Raw genomic sequence first — 14,911 nt, 5'->3', positions numbered from 1 at the left:
AACCAAAAAGAGTATAACTATCGTTACTATCAAAGAGAACTCACAATCACAATATTTTTCATAGTACCATTTTTTATGGAAAAATGAAATTAGAGATTATTTTATTGAATAGGTTGAATGATCTACAAATTTAAATGATTAGCGATTTTTATCTTTTTGTTTTATAATAGGCTTTTTGGTTGAACAATTTGTTCACTTGTTGTTGTTTGGTCTTATCTTGTTTTTGTTTGGTTTATGTTTGTTGTTATTTGGGATGATATTTATTGTTGTTATTTAAGATTTTAAAAAAAAAATTATAAAAGGGATTAAGGATTATGTTTGGGGGGCAGAATTAATTTTGGAGTAATACTATGTTTACAAAATTTTTACAATAAATCTTATGCAAAAAATTGTTATTGGTGAGTAAAAAAATAATATCGGTATTTGGGTCAAATTAGAATTAGTAACAGCTTACTACATTGACTTTGTTGTGAAATTATTATAAAAATGTTGTGAATATAACATTACTTTTATTTTTGTTGAACCCAAATTTTTGTAATTCTCAAGTCAAGGTGTTCAACATTTTTATTAGGGTGGTCACAATATGTTAATTTAGCATATAATATTTTTTTAACAAGTGTCTATATACATTTTTTAACAATTCAGGGTGGTCCTGTGACCACCCCTGGTTTGCATGTGGAGCTGTCAGTGCTCCAAACCAAAATGAATTTATCATCATAAACATAATAAATTATTAGAAAGTTTATTTTATATTTTTAAGTAGCAGTAAAGATTTAAAAGCTAGGATAATTAGGGATGTAGAAAAAGTAACAAGCACACAGCATATCTACTACCATCAAAATGTGAACGAACGGGCGAAAACAGAGGAGCATTGACCCCCCTCAGGCCTCTGCCTCCCGCCAAAGCATAGCACAACAAATGAAGCCTCTCAACTTCTACTCTCTCGGTAAGTTGGGTCGAGAGGTGGATAGACTTGGAGCTTACATCCATCCCTCATCTGATTCTGCAACTGTTGAACCATCTTTGACAATGTTGGACCAGGATATAAAACTTCCACATTCCAAATGGCAGTCAACCAACATAGTTCTTCAGGGGGCATAAAAAAAAATCACAACACTCGATGATCAAACTTTGAAGCCTTGGCATTTCACCTTTCCCCATAGAGCAATGTACAACTTGCATTTTTGCCATTTTAAAGACTTCAAGTTGACAAAAACTACTTTCATCACAATCGAGGGTGATCTGATGATGGCCATCTCCTACTACTTTTGAGTATTCGAAGGTTTGTAAGGCTACTCAATACTCTCATCACGCCACCACCAAATAAGTTTGCGCCTACAAATACGGTTATCTTTGTGAGTGTCAAGTGGAATGAAGTTGGACTTGAAAGCAAAATAAGTCCATAAATCTTCAAAGTTTGTAAATGCCGCAAGTGATGGAGGCTTGACAAAAGTCCTGACTCCGTCCATCTTATAGAATGCAATTCTAATTTTATTTTTCGTACATTAGGAAATCTGGCCTTTGCAAAGAGACTCTCAATGCCTTCATTTATAGCTATACCAGTAAGGACTTGAAGATTCGGTAAAGTCACTGTATTGTCAGTTCTCGGTAGAGATGTTGGCCCATCCAAGTACAAATGTCTTAATTTTTGTAACTTCCATATCCCTTTAGGCAAGCATTTTATTTTATAATTTGTCCTTTTAGAATTTCTCAGGTCCAACGTCTCTAGATTCCAAAGGCTGCATATGGAATCTGGAATGACATGAAGCTCTCCAGATTGAATGCTCAAGTACCTCAAAAGGATCAGGTTTTCAATTCTGTTGGGGATCAAACAACAAATGCCCATATTACTAAGCTCTACCACCCGAACCAACTTGTTAGTTTCACATAGCCATTTCAAGTAGTTGCTTTTATCAAGAGGACTCTCGAGCTTGACAACCTCCCCAAAGCCTATGAAAGAACGACTATTTGAAGGCTCACAAGGGTTGGAAGAAATGTCTGGATGGTTGGCACTGTGGATGGAAATTCTACGGGATTTGCTCATGGGTGAAAGGTTAATATTTGAACGAACCTCAAGAAACTTCTCTTCAGCACTCACCGATATACAGAGGTGTCGTAGAAGATCATGGATATGGCATGTTTTGACTCCTCCATCAAGCCTCTTTGTTGCTATTTGAACCAAGCTTTGATCAATGAGTTTCTTCAAGTAGTCCTCAGCAACATCCTCCATATTTCTACTCCCAGTTTGCTGTATGAATCCCTCAGCTATCCAAAGTTGGATTAGTTGCATCACTGGTATCTCAAAGTCTTTTGGGTAGATACCAAAATATAGAAAGCACGGTTTCAAGTGTTGGGATAGGTGGTTGTAGCTTAAAGCCAATATGTCTCTGCAAAATGATTTATTCTGATCCAGATACCAATTGACATGGCCAATCAATTTCAACCATATATGTTCGATGTGTTTTCTCCTTATTTGCCAAAAAACCTCCCAATACCACAATTGCAAGTGGTAAACCATGGCAACTTTCTACAATTTGTCTCACTAGAGCTTCAAGTTCCGGAGGACATGTATCTCCCTGAAACACCTTCTTAGAGAAGAGCTCCCAACTTTTATCTTGGTCAAGTAATTGGAGTTCATAGGGGGGAATATAAATACTATTATTATGACTATTTGCATGTAATGCTACTTCTTTTATTCTGCTAGTAATCAATATTCTACTTCCATTCAAGTTTTTAGGAAAGGCAGTACTTACCTCATTCCATACTTCAGTTTTCCATATGTCATCCATGACAAGTAGGTACCTCTTGTCTTTCAAGTAATGGGACAACGCACTTTTCAATTCATCGTCATTCAAATCTTGCAATCCTTCACCATTCTTTCTGTATATACCTTGCACAAAATCTGACAAGGAATTTCTCAATGTATGGTCTTGTATGTGTTCCAAGAACTCAAACAATGCCTTCCTAAATTCTTCATCATTCATTTCCACGGTACCTTTCAAGTCTTCAACCAGCGTCCCTTTCAGTTTATCCTTGTTTAGGCTATACTTAATTTCCAAACCATGGAGTAATTCTTCTTTCAATTCGACTTTCAACATAAATTTTTTCAGTTTTGGCATTGGTGTCACATCCTTCAAAATTTCAAGCAACAGGTCTCTGATTCTATATTCTTGAGAGACATAAACCCACCCTTGGACATCAAAGTAGTTCTCGACATTATTATTGTTGTAGATCTTCCTAGCAAGAGTGGTCTTACCTAGACCACCCATGCCAATGATTGAAACAACGTTATATTGCAAATTTCCTTCAATAAGCTGCTTCACCAATGCCTCTGTGTCATGACCAAAGCCCACCACATGATCTTCCTCTACGTATCTCCTGCGCCTGTGAAGTATCTCCTCGGCTTCTGCATCTCCTCCAGATGATTCAGCTATTTCTATGCCATACTTGCTCCTATTGTTGTAAGTTTCCTTGATCAAGTTCTTGATGCTCTCTATCTTGTGTGCTACCTCATGAAGCGCGATTGCTTTGTCAAAGAAATGGATTACCTTCCTCGGCTTGCTTATTTTCCTGTGCTTGGTTATTGTCATGATGAATGTATCAATAACATCTCATAGGCTACGTCCCTGATTTGGTTGACCAACTCCTTCACCAAGCCACTGTCATGTCGCTTCCCTTCAGTATTTTGGAGGAAGACGTTGACCAGAGACAGCTCGTTCTTAAGTAATTTGACTTGATCCTCTACTCCAGCTAGCAAGTTTGATTCTTGGGAAAGCAACTGAGTCAGGTTCTGAAACAGGAAAGTCACAACAGCGTCTGCCATATCTGCTTATTTCGTTTCTTTGTGAGTAAAACACTAGAACTTGTACAAGAATTACAGATTTTTTTTTCTTAAGGGGATAATCCGGAAGGGTGAAGGAAAGTGTTTTATTCATGTTGACTCAATGTCATGTGGACTTCGAAGTTGGAAATGAAGGGTTGGAGTGAAGATTAAAATTCTTGGCAGGAACATTTTGTTGTGCAAATTCAATTATGTCCTGTCACCTGTGGGACCAATTTGCTTATGATAGACACGCAATTTGCTATGATTTTGTTTCACAATTATTGAAAGTTGAAACTAATTGCATGCAGACTCGCGCTAAAAGTAAAGGCAAGATATAAGAATGAAGGAGACACTGAGGTTTCTTATTAACTCTTGATTACATTGATATACAATGCTGACAGATTACCAACTAACAACTAACAACACTAATCTCCTAACTAACTAATCAAATAAGAAGCGCTACCTTCACAATATTTTCACTACAAATTTAAGATAATAAATTGCTATTGGTTCTAATTTAAACACACCATTGAATTTATTTTTTTGTCTACTAGTAATAGTTAATAACAACTTGCGGCTTAAAATTTGTTGTTGAAGTGTGGTAAAAATGTTTGGATATAGCATTTTTCCTAATCAAATAGGTACACGTGGTAAACCAACTAACTCTGTCTATACACTATCGTTTCTCTCAAAGAAAAAAAAAAAAAAAAAAACTCTTGTCTATACTCCATACAAAAAATGACACGGTGGAGATTGAAGACTAAATGTAACGACTTGTAGCACAGCTCCAGTTCTTGTGAGAAGATGATGAATGACATGTCGTAAATACCCAGTTGGCTACACGACTTGTAGTTTTTTTTTGCTTTCCTTGAAGGTATTGTAGGACGGTGATGCAGCGTAAGCGTGTATAAGCAGAATCTGTAACACACAATTACTACAATTCTTCCACAAAACCTAAGTTCCACAAGAACACTAGGCTAGTAGGCAAAATAATAGAGAAAACATCTCTAACAAACTTTTATTAATCAACGCATAACAATAATCAACCTCTCTATAAAGAGTATTTATAGGAATAGAATTTCTCCTACTCCTTTTAGGAAAAGACATAATAAACCTACGTCTACTTGAAAAAGGAAAAACAATTTAACTTGGAAAAGAAAAACAATTAAAACCCTAATTCAACTATGAAAGAAGAAAACAACATAAAATATTAAAATATTTTATTCTTCCTTAATGTATCTGCATCATTCTCTCAGGGTTGGGGAAAACTCGTCCTCGAGTTTTGTGGCAATCTTCCTCGATCAATTGGAACCCCGAATAATCCTCTCCATCCTATTCTTCTGCGCAAGACAAGACGAATCAATATGCTACTTATCAATCTTTTCTCACTCATAATAAATCTTGATGTATGGATTTTTATTCTTGACTTCTTTTGCAACGGTGGGATATATGAAGCAAGTACTAAAAAAGAATCCATGCACACATCCATAAACTTCATATTGCCTACTCCAAAAAGATTACTTAATATCACTTGTTCACGCCTCTTGTTGACCTCTATCAATTCTTGTTCAATAAAATCCTCCTAGAAGGGATCAATAACGTTTTCCATTAATCTTTCCAAATTGATGTTAATTGTATTACCAAAGAAATTTGAGAGAAGCTCATCAACCCCAATGAAATCATAATGTCTAATGTGTTTAAGTTCAAGCTTTAATAGATTGAAACTTTGTTCATCAATTGAGAACTCGTCTACTATTGAACAAACTGATTGTTCCAACCTATGATTGTAATCAGTAAAATCAATAACCTTTTGTCTTTGAACGTCGAAAGTCTCATCAATGGTGTGAGTTATGGGCTCACCTTGTATGTATATGACTTTATTTTTATCAAGCTCAATCTTGTCTTCTTGACTAAAATTTTCAGGATAGTCATAATAAATTGGTGGAGAATCCCAATTTATTACACAGACTCTTTCAATGTATTCATCCTCCTTTTTGATATTGTAGTCCTCCTCCTCGACATCAAAATACTCCTCTTCCACATAACGTGGATTTGGATGGCAATTTTGAGGTCGGTTTTCAACGGCTAAGGCGGTGAGCTGCTTTGAAAACGCATCAAACCACTCCTCTGTTCGTTGAAAGAACACCTCTAATTGTGCGTTGCGTGCAACCTCATCGCGTTCATACACGTCATCTATGGCAACAGGTCTTCCCCCACATGCTCCTCTTTGTGCCATGGTAGGAACCTAGCCTTGCTCTGATACCAACTGATGCAGCGTAAGCGTATAGAAGCAGAATCTGTAACACACAATTACTACAATTCTTCCACAAAACCTAAGTTCCACAAGAACACTAGGCTAGTAGGCAAAATAATAGAGAAAACATCTCTAACAAACTTTTATTAATCAACGCATAACAATAATCAACCTCTCTATAAAGAGTATTTATAGGAATAGAATTTCTCCTACTCCTTTTAGGAAAAGACATAATAAACCTACGTCTACTTGAAAAAGGAAAAACAATTTTACTTGGAAAAGAAAAACAATTAAAACCCTAATTCAACTATGAAAGAAGAAAACAACATAAAATATTAAAATATTTTATTCTTCCTTAATGTATCTGCATCAGACAGCCAACGAGGAGGATAAGGAAAAAGACATGTCACTATGTTAGTGTGTTTTTCCTTTCTAGTATTTTCCCTTCATTCTAATTTCCCTTTCACTTTTCCATTTGGAAATCCAGATCATTGCTTGCTTGTGATCTATAATAAATTGCCACTAAACACCCAAATGACACAGATGGTACAAGTTATTGTAGATGGAAAAGGCCTTAGTGGCCTTGAACTGAAGGTGATGACTAAAAATAACAGCTGTACTAACAAAATATAGGATTTTCTTTGACTGCTTATTTTTGTTAGTGTTGGAACTAATCATGGTTTTTTCCCAGATTGATCCCGGGGTGCCGATTGTTTATGCTGGATTTGGTTCTCTAATGTTCACAACTTGCATCAGTTTTCTTTTCTATCTCATTCACAGGTAAAACTGTTTTTTTTTTACTTGATAGAGGTTGGCTGTACCTGTATATCTGAATTATGAGTTTTCAAAAAAAAAAAAAAAAAAAAAAAAAAACCATATACCTGAATTATGATCAATATTCATAATAATGTTATATTTGGTCATACTGAGTAACTGATCTTGCTGTTCTCACTAAAGATAATTTACGTCCTAACACCTATTATAACAATCACGACTTTTGCTTTTACATTAAAAAAATGACATCTTTAATAATTTTCAAAATTGTATACTGAGGTTCTGGACTTAAGAATGGTTATAAAAATTAATAAAGCGTATTTTCAGCATCGGTACTTTTACATTGTAAGGGTGCGCATACTGATGTGTTAAATTGCTCATTTTCTTTTCAATTAATAATTTCATTTTGGTTTGATATTGCCATTGTTGAAACCATGATTCCAATTTAATATATACTCATCTATTCCACTATTTTCTTTCTTGAACATCCAAAAGATTTGGGCCTTACAAGATGGAACTATGGTTATCATTGGAGGAAAAACTAATCGAGCCAAGGCTGAATTTCCAGAGGAGATGAACCGCTTACCTGATCGGGGTTCCAGAATTGGTTGGATCATCTTGTTCCAAGGAACCTGGTAAAGTTAGTGGCTAGGTTATGAAGCATTTAGATGGGAAGAAAGAACACTTGTAGTGGGATGAAAGATGCAATTTTAAACTTTAAAGTATAGCAGAGAGGTGGCTTGAATACAATCTGACGTCCTGCTCACAAATTAAGGACACCACTCCATCCCAATTGAACAAAACTTTGGCACAGAAGGTTCAGTGCCCATTATTTCAGAACCAATTTCTATTACTTGGATTCAACTTTCCTTTCCTACTTGATGTAAAAAATAAAATAAAAAAAGACGGAAATCTATCTGAGGAAAAAAAAAGCTTCGGAAATTAATATAACATAATTGAATTCAAACACAGATTAATTATGCTATTCAATATAATAGTGTCCCAATCTCAAGATTATACCTTCCCCCAAACCAAAACGGATTTTTCACCATAGGTCCATAGACAAAAAACAAAAACAAAAACAAAAACAAAAACAGAAACAAAAACAAAACAGTAAAGGCTTAAACAGCTAGGATGATCAGGGAAGAGAGAAACAATGGCCACTCAGACCAAAGCATAGCACAACAGATCAACTACTTATCTCAATTAGTTGTTGGGAATGGATTCAGAGGTGGATAGACTTGGAGCTTACATCCATCCCTCATCTGCAACTGTCGAAGCATATTTGCCAATTCTGGATCGGGATGTAGAACTTCCACATCCCTCAAAGCACTCAAGCACCATAGTTCGTCCAGCGGCATCGTTTTAAAGTTGCAACGCTCGATGACCAAACGTTGTAGCCTTGGCATTGCACCTTTCTCCATAGTCCATTCTGAATTAGTTACTTTTGCCATTTTGAGGACTTCGAGTTGACAAAAACTACTTTCATTGCATTCGAGTGTGAACATGCCACATCCAACTACTTTGAGTATCCGAAGGTTGGTAAGGCTACCCAACACTCCCCAGGTAGATGGCGCACAAACTCTTAAATCCAGCAAGGTTATCTTTGTTAACTGGAGTGAAATTTTATCTGAGAGAATAATCATAAATTCACATAACTTCAAAGTCTGTAGATGACGCAAGGGATAGATGCTTGACAACGACAAAACCACTGAGTCTATGTCTATAAACCTTCCTGAGGCTGAGCGCAATCCTAATTTTCTTAGGTTAGGAAATCTGGCCCTGGCAAAGAGACGCATACTGTTGAGATTTAAATCTATACCAGTAAGGACTTGAAGATTGGGTAAACCCGCTTTATTGTCAGTTCTAGGTAGAGATGTTGGCCCATTTAAGTATAAATATCTCAATTTTTTTAACTTCCATATCCCCTTGGGCAAGCATTTAATTTCAAAATTTCTCATATCCAGCGTCTCAAGATTCCAAAGGTTGCATATAGAATTTGGAATGACATGACGCGCACCAGAAGAAATGCTCAAGTACCTCAAAAGAACCAGGTTTTCAATCCTTTTGGGGATTACGCAACAAATGGCCATATTACTAAGCTCTACCACACGAACCAACTTGTTACTTTTACATAGCCATTTCAAGTAGTAGCCTTTGTCAAGAGGACTCTCAAGCCCGACAACCCCCCCAAAGCCCATTACAGAACGAATATTTGAAGACTCACAAGGGTTGGAAGAAATGTATGGATGGTTGGCAAAGTGAATGGAAATTCTACGACATTTGCTCATGGGTGAAAGCTTAATATCTGAACAAACCTCAAGAAACTTCTCTTCAGCACTTTCCGATATACAAAGGTCTCGTAAAAGATCATGGATTCGACATGTTTTGACTCCTCCGTCTAGCCTTTTTGTTGCCACTTGAATCAAGCTCCAATCGATAAGTTCCTCCAAGTAGTCTTCAGCAACATCCTCTATATTTCTATTCCCGATTTGTCGAATGAATCCCTCTGCTATCCAAAGTCGGATAAGTTGCCTCACTGGTATCTCAAAGTCTTCTGGGTAGATACCAAAATATAGAAAACATGATTTCAAGCGTCGGGGTAAGTGATTGTAGCTTAGAGCCAGTATGTCCATGCAACTTGATCTATCCTCAGTCAAATACGAATTGACATGGCCAACATATTTTGACCATGTTCGATGCGTTTTCTCCTTATTGGCCAAAAGACCGCCCAATACCACAATAGCAAGTGGTAAACCACGGCAACTTTTCACAATTTGTCTCCCTAGAGTTTCAAGTTCTAGAGGACATGTACCTCCCCCAAACACTTTCTTAGAGAAGAGCTCCCAACTTTTATCTTCATCAAGAAATGGGAGTTCATAAGGGGGAATATGAGGAATACTATTATTAAGACTACTAGCATGTAATGCCACTTCTTTTATTCGGCTAGTGATCAATACCCTACTTCCATTGGAGTTAGTAGGAAAGGCAACACTTACCTCATTCCATGCTTCAATTTCCCAGATGTCGTCCATGACAACTAGGTACCTCCTGTCTTCCAAGCATTTGAACAACAGACTTTTCAATTCATCATCATCCAAATCTTGCCATCCTGGACCATTCTTTCTGTAAATACTTTCCATGAAACCTGACAACGATTTTTTCAACTTAGGTCTCGTACGTGTTCCAAGAACGCAAACAATGCCTTCTTGCATTCTTCATCATTCATTGCCTTGATACCGTTCAAGTTTTCAATTAGTGTCCCTTTCAATTTATCTTTGTTCGAGCTATAGTTAACTTCCAGACCGTGAAGTAATTCCTCTTTCAATTCTGCTTTCAAGATAAATTTTCTCAGTTTTGGCATTGGTGACACACCCTTCAAAATTTCAAGCAACAAGTCTCTGATTTTATATTTTTGAGAGACATACACCCACCCATGGAAATCAAAGTGGTTCTTGAAATGATTGTTGTTGTAGATCTTCCTAGCAAGAGTGGTTTTGCCTAAGCCACCCATGCCAATGATTGAAACAACGTTCCGTTGCAAACTCCCGTCAATAAGCTGCTTCAGCAGTGCCTCTGTGTCATAAGCAAATCCCACCACGCGATCTTCCTCTACGTATCTCCTGCGCCTGTGTAGTTTCACCTCTGCTTCTGTATCTCCTCCAGATGATTCAGCTATTTCTATGCCGTACTTGCTCTTATTGTTGTAAATTTCCTTGATGACATTATTGATTCTCTCTATCTTGCTTGCAACCTCGTGAAACGACATTGCTCGGTCACAAGAATGGATTAACTTCGTCAGCTTGCATCTTCTCTTGTGCTTTGTCACTGTCATGATGAATGTATCAATAACATCCTCAGCCTCATAAGCTACGTCCCTGATTTGGCTTACCACCTTCTTCACGAACTCATTGTCATGTCGTTTCCCTTCAGTATTTTGGAGGAAGACGTTGATCAGAGACAACTCATTCTGAAGTAACCTGACTTGATCCCCCACTCCACCAAGCAATTTAGATTCTTGGCTAAGCAACTGAGTCAGGTTCTGCAACAGGAAAGTAACAACACTGTCTGCCATGTCTGATTGATTAGTTTCCCTCCTGTGTGGGTAAAACACTAAAACTTTGTGGATAAAAAACTAAAACTTAGTACAACAATTTCAGATTTTTTTTTTCAGGGGGCAGAGGGTTGTTGGGAAAGGAAAGTCTGGAAGGATGAAGGAAAGTGTTTTTTGTTGACTTTCATGTGGACTTTGAAGTTGGAAATGAAGGGAGGAGGGAAGGTTCCTAATAATGGAGTATTGCTTTCTTTTCCTTGTTTTTTTGCTGGTTAGAGACATTACTATAATAATATCCGTTTTACAATGCTGCCGACACATATTATTTATCCTAGTCGCGAAACTACGCGTTGCACATGATAATTATTTTATGATGATTTTATTAGTTAATTTTTTTACAATTTAAACTAATTTAATAAAAGGTAATGCATTTCGTAATCATAATTTTATTTATTATAGAAACAATCATAAATATAAATTTTGTCATACCAAAATGAAATTAATACAATTTTTCTCAAAAATTTAAAAGGCAAGTTAATGAAAATAGTCGTTTTTTAATAAAAGTTATTTATAACATTTTGTGAATCATTAAAAAGAATACAAAATTTGGAAATTATTTTTTTAATTTCAAACAAACTTTTTCAAACCTTATTTTTTCCGCCTACAATCCAAAACACCAAAAATTTAATTAAGAAAATTAATAAGACTTAACAATGATTAATTATTATTAGTTAAAATTTGATTTTAACACTAAGATTACTTTTTTAATCTAATAATAACAACCTGCCACTTAAAATTTGTTGTAAAAATATTGTAAAAATGGTGTGTACCTATCATTTCTTAAAAAAATAAATAAATAATAGAATTGTGGCAATGGGATTGCCGAAATAGGTGTAGAAAATTTTCACCTATTTTTGCAATACCATTGCCGAAAATGTGAGGAAAAAAAAAAAAGAAAAAAAAGAAGGAGAAGAATTATGGCAATGGGATTGCCAAAATTCCCATTGCCACAATTTTTTGAAAAAAAAAAAAAAAAAAGAATTGTGGCAATGGGATTGCCGAAATTCCCATTGCCACAATCCTTCTACCTTTTTTTTTTTTTGGCAATGGTATTGTCGAAATAGGTGAAAATTTTCTACACCTATTTCGGTAATCTCATTGCCACAATTTTATTATTTATTTATTTTTTTAAGAAATGATAGGTACACACAATTTTTACAATATTTTACAACAAATTTTAAGTGGTAGGTTGTTATTATTAGATTAAAAAAGTAATCTCAGTGGTAAAATCAAATTTGAACTAATAATAACTAATCACGAGTGATTTGTTGTGAAAGTATTATAAAAATATTGTGAACGTAACACTTTTTTTAAAATTTCTTCCCAGATTTCGGCAACAACATATTTTTTTTTTCCTCTCATTTTTGGCAATGACATTGCCATAATTCCATTCAATTTTTTTCCCCATTTTCGACAATGCCATTGCCACAATTACCAAAAAAAAATTTTCTTTTTTTTTTCCTATTTCGGCAATGGCATTGCCGCAATTGCTTTTTTGCACAGGACCAGGTAGGAATTTGGGCAGAGGAATTTCGGTAACAGCATTGCCGAAATTCCTCTTCTTTCTCTCTCCAACTTTTTCTCTTTCTGTCTCTTACTTTTGTTGAATTTCGGCAACACTGTTGCCGAAATTGTTTCTCTTTCCTCAATTCCCCAATTAAATTCAAACAGTACCTATAATGCAAATTAAGTTCAGATTTTGCAATATTAACCCAAAAGACTCCAATTTATTACTTTAAAGATGGAGAATCATTTTATAAATAAAATTAAAAAAAAAATACTTTCACATAAATTCATCACAAATTAACATTTTTTCCATTATCACTCATAATCAACCACATTTTCTCAAAATTCATTATTCAGCTTGGGCCTTGGGTGAAGAATTTTATTCTTTTTTCTTTTGTTAATAGTCAGATTCATAATCTATTTTGGAATCATAATTATTATTCGAGAACTAGATAGAAAGAATGTATTTTGAGTTAAAATTGTAGATTTTCATGCCTGGTTCACACAAATCCCAAAATGATTGCAAAGAGCAATCACATAGGTGGTATTAAAAAAGCCAAAAAAAATTTTATTTAGCACCACAAACATGCTAAAATGGAGCTGCTAAATTTAAAAAAAAAAAAATTAACAACTTACTACTTGCTTTTATGTCAGGTTAAGTTTTTTTTTTTTTTTTTTTTTTTTTAGAGGAATTTATGACCATGTGCACAAATGCAATTTCTATAGTTGAGATTGAAAATTAAAAAAAAGTAACTTTCAATTTTAACTATTAATTAAAAAAATATTAAGAAAAAAATTAAGAGAAAAAAAAAGTGAAAAATGAAAAAATCAAAATTATGAGAGGGAATGGAGGAATTGCATCAGGTATCTCTTCTTCTGTGTTTTGTCACTGTAATAATGAATGTATCAATAACATTGTCAGCCCTATAGGCTTCGTCCCTGTCTTGGCGTACCACCTGCTTCACCAACTCATTGTCACGTCGTTTTGCTTCAGTATATTTGTGGAAGCCGTTAATCAGACAGATCATTCTGTAGTAACCTGATTTGATTCTCCACTCCACCAAGCAGTTTTGATTCCTGTACAACAATTTTAGATATTTTCTCAGAGGGAAAAGGATTGTTGGGAAGGAAGGTCCAGAAGGAAGAAGGAAAGTTTTTCCTTATCAAAAGTTTGAAGTCTCCTTCAAGTGAAGACAAAATTTCTTAGCTGGAAAGGTTACGTTAGTGTATCCGTACCGGGCGCTGACCCAGTCTATGAGTCGGTTCATTGGGTAACTGGTTCAATCAGTAAGTCAACCGTCGAACTGTATGGTCAAATAAATAGATTTAAAAAATTAAATATATATATATATATATATATATATAAACAGAAGAAGAGAAATTCTTTAAAGACTTAAACATAAAGCAATAAACAAATAAAGCCCAGAAAATATAAATAAAAGAAGAGAAAAAAAAAGTTTTAAGCGTTAAATTGCATAGCATATACTAATATACTAATACCTAAGTGGTACCTGGCTTCATGAAATTAAAAAGTGCATTTATTTATTTAATTTTTCTCTTATTTAAATTACTATATCATCACATATTAAACAAAAAAGAAGTCAATGAGATTGACCTATTAATATAATTTTACATAATTCACAAACCTAGTTGGGTTTTTAAAAACCAACTGGGTCACACGGTTTGCTTAGAACTTGCCGGGTTTTGCCAATTTTGACCAGGTCTTATGCACATCCAATCCAATTGATGATCTAGACCGGTCTATGTGCCAAGTCACCAAGTTACCGGTCCGACCAGCCGGGCCGGGTTTGGTTTAATAACACTAGTATCATTGCTACTGCTTTTATTGGTGCTGCTATAGCTTTTTAGCACCACCAAATTCCAAAATGTGGCTACACTGGTGGAGCCAAAACCATATTTTTTGGCTCCACAGTTACAATACATAGCTACTTTTGGTTGTGCATTGTAACTCACATGTAAAAATAAATAAATAAATAAATAAAATTGTTATGTTCACACTACTTTTTAATATAAAAAAAATCTCTTTTGGTTGTGTTCACACTGCTTTTTAATGAATTTTTTATATTATTTTAATCAAATAGATAAAAATATAGATCCATTGATGTTGTGTGTATTATAAAGTGAGAAGATAAAATAGATAAACTAGTTTTTTGTGGAGCCATATTGCTAAATTTATGCCTCCACCAATGTGAATGCTTATAAAAGGGTTTATGGCCAAAATAGCCAAATATCACTGTTTTTGAAAATATTTTGCAATCTACCACTATCTTTAAAATATGTAAAAATCTACCACTAATTGGGAACTTGAGTTTGAGGAACTCGAGTTTTTCATGGTACTCGAATTCTGTTTCTGAAATATGTAGGGATCTACCATTAATTGGGAACTCGAGTTTGAGGAACTTGAGTTTGTCATGGTACT

The 14,911-nt window shown here is 35.0% G+C and overlaps 2 protein-coding genes and 1 pseudogene across 2 annotated transcripts; all 3 read right to left on the bottom strand.

Annotated features, from left to right (window-relative positions):
- Positions 1-1,225: 1,225 nt before the first annotated feature.
- On the bottom strand, positions 1,226-3,590 carry LOC115966917 (annotated as a pseudogene).
- A 4,463-nt stretch (positions 3,591-8,053) lies between these two features.
- Positions 8,054-9,994, bottom strand: LOC115966916 (late blight resistance protein R1-A-like). Its single transcript, XM_031086046.1, has one exon. The coding sequence runs from the start codon at positions 9,992-9,994 to the stop codon at positions 8,054-8,056; it is 1,941 nt and encodes a 646-aa protein (XP_030941906.1).
- A 20-nt stretch (positions 9,995-10,014) lies between these two features.
- On the bottom strand, positions 10,015-10,926 carry LOC115966915 (putative disease resistance protein At1g50180). Its single transcript, XM_031086045.1, has one exon. The coding sequence runs from the start codon at positions 10,924-10,926 to the stop codon at positions 10,015-10,017; it is 912 nt and encodes a 303-aa protein (XP_030941905.1).
- Between the last annotated feature and the right edge of the window lie 3,985 nt (positions 10,927-14,911).

Source organism: Quercus lobata, chromosome 11 (genome assembly GCF_001633185.2).
Source record: "Quercus lobata isolate SW786 chromosome 11, ValleyOak3.0 Primary Assembly, whole genome shotgun sequence".
Taxonomy (NCBI): Eukaryota; Viridiplantae; Streptophyta; class Magnoliopsida; order Fagales; family Fagaceae; genus Quercus; species Quercus lobata.
The sequence above is the reverse complement of the archived record's forward strand: the minus strand, read 5'-3'. Positions and strand labels throughout refer to the sequence as shown.

Excerpts from the sequence above, each read along its gene's own strand:
- LOC115966916 (XM_031086046.1), bottom strand. The coding sequence starts at position 9,994 with ATGGAAAGTATTTACAGAAAGAATGGTCCAGGATGGCAAGATTTGGAT.
- LOC115966915 (XM_031086045.1), bottom strand. The coding sequence starts at position 10,926 with ATGGCAGACAGTGTTGTTACTTTCCTGTTGCAGAACCTGACTCAGTTG.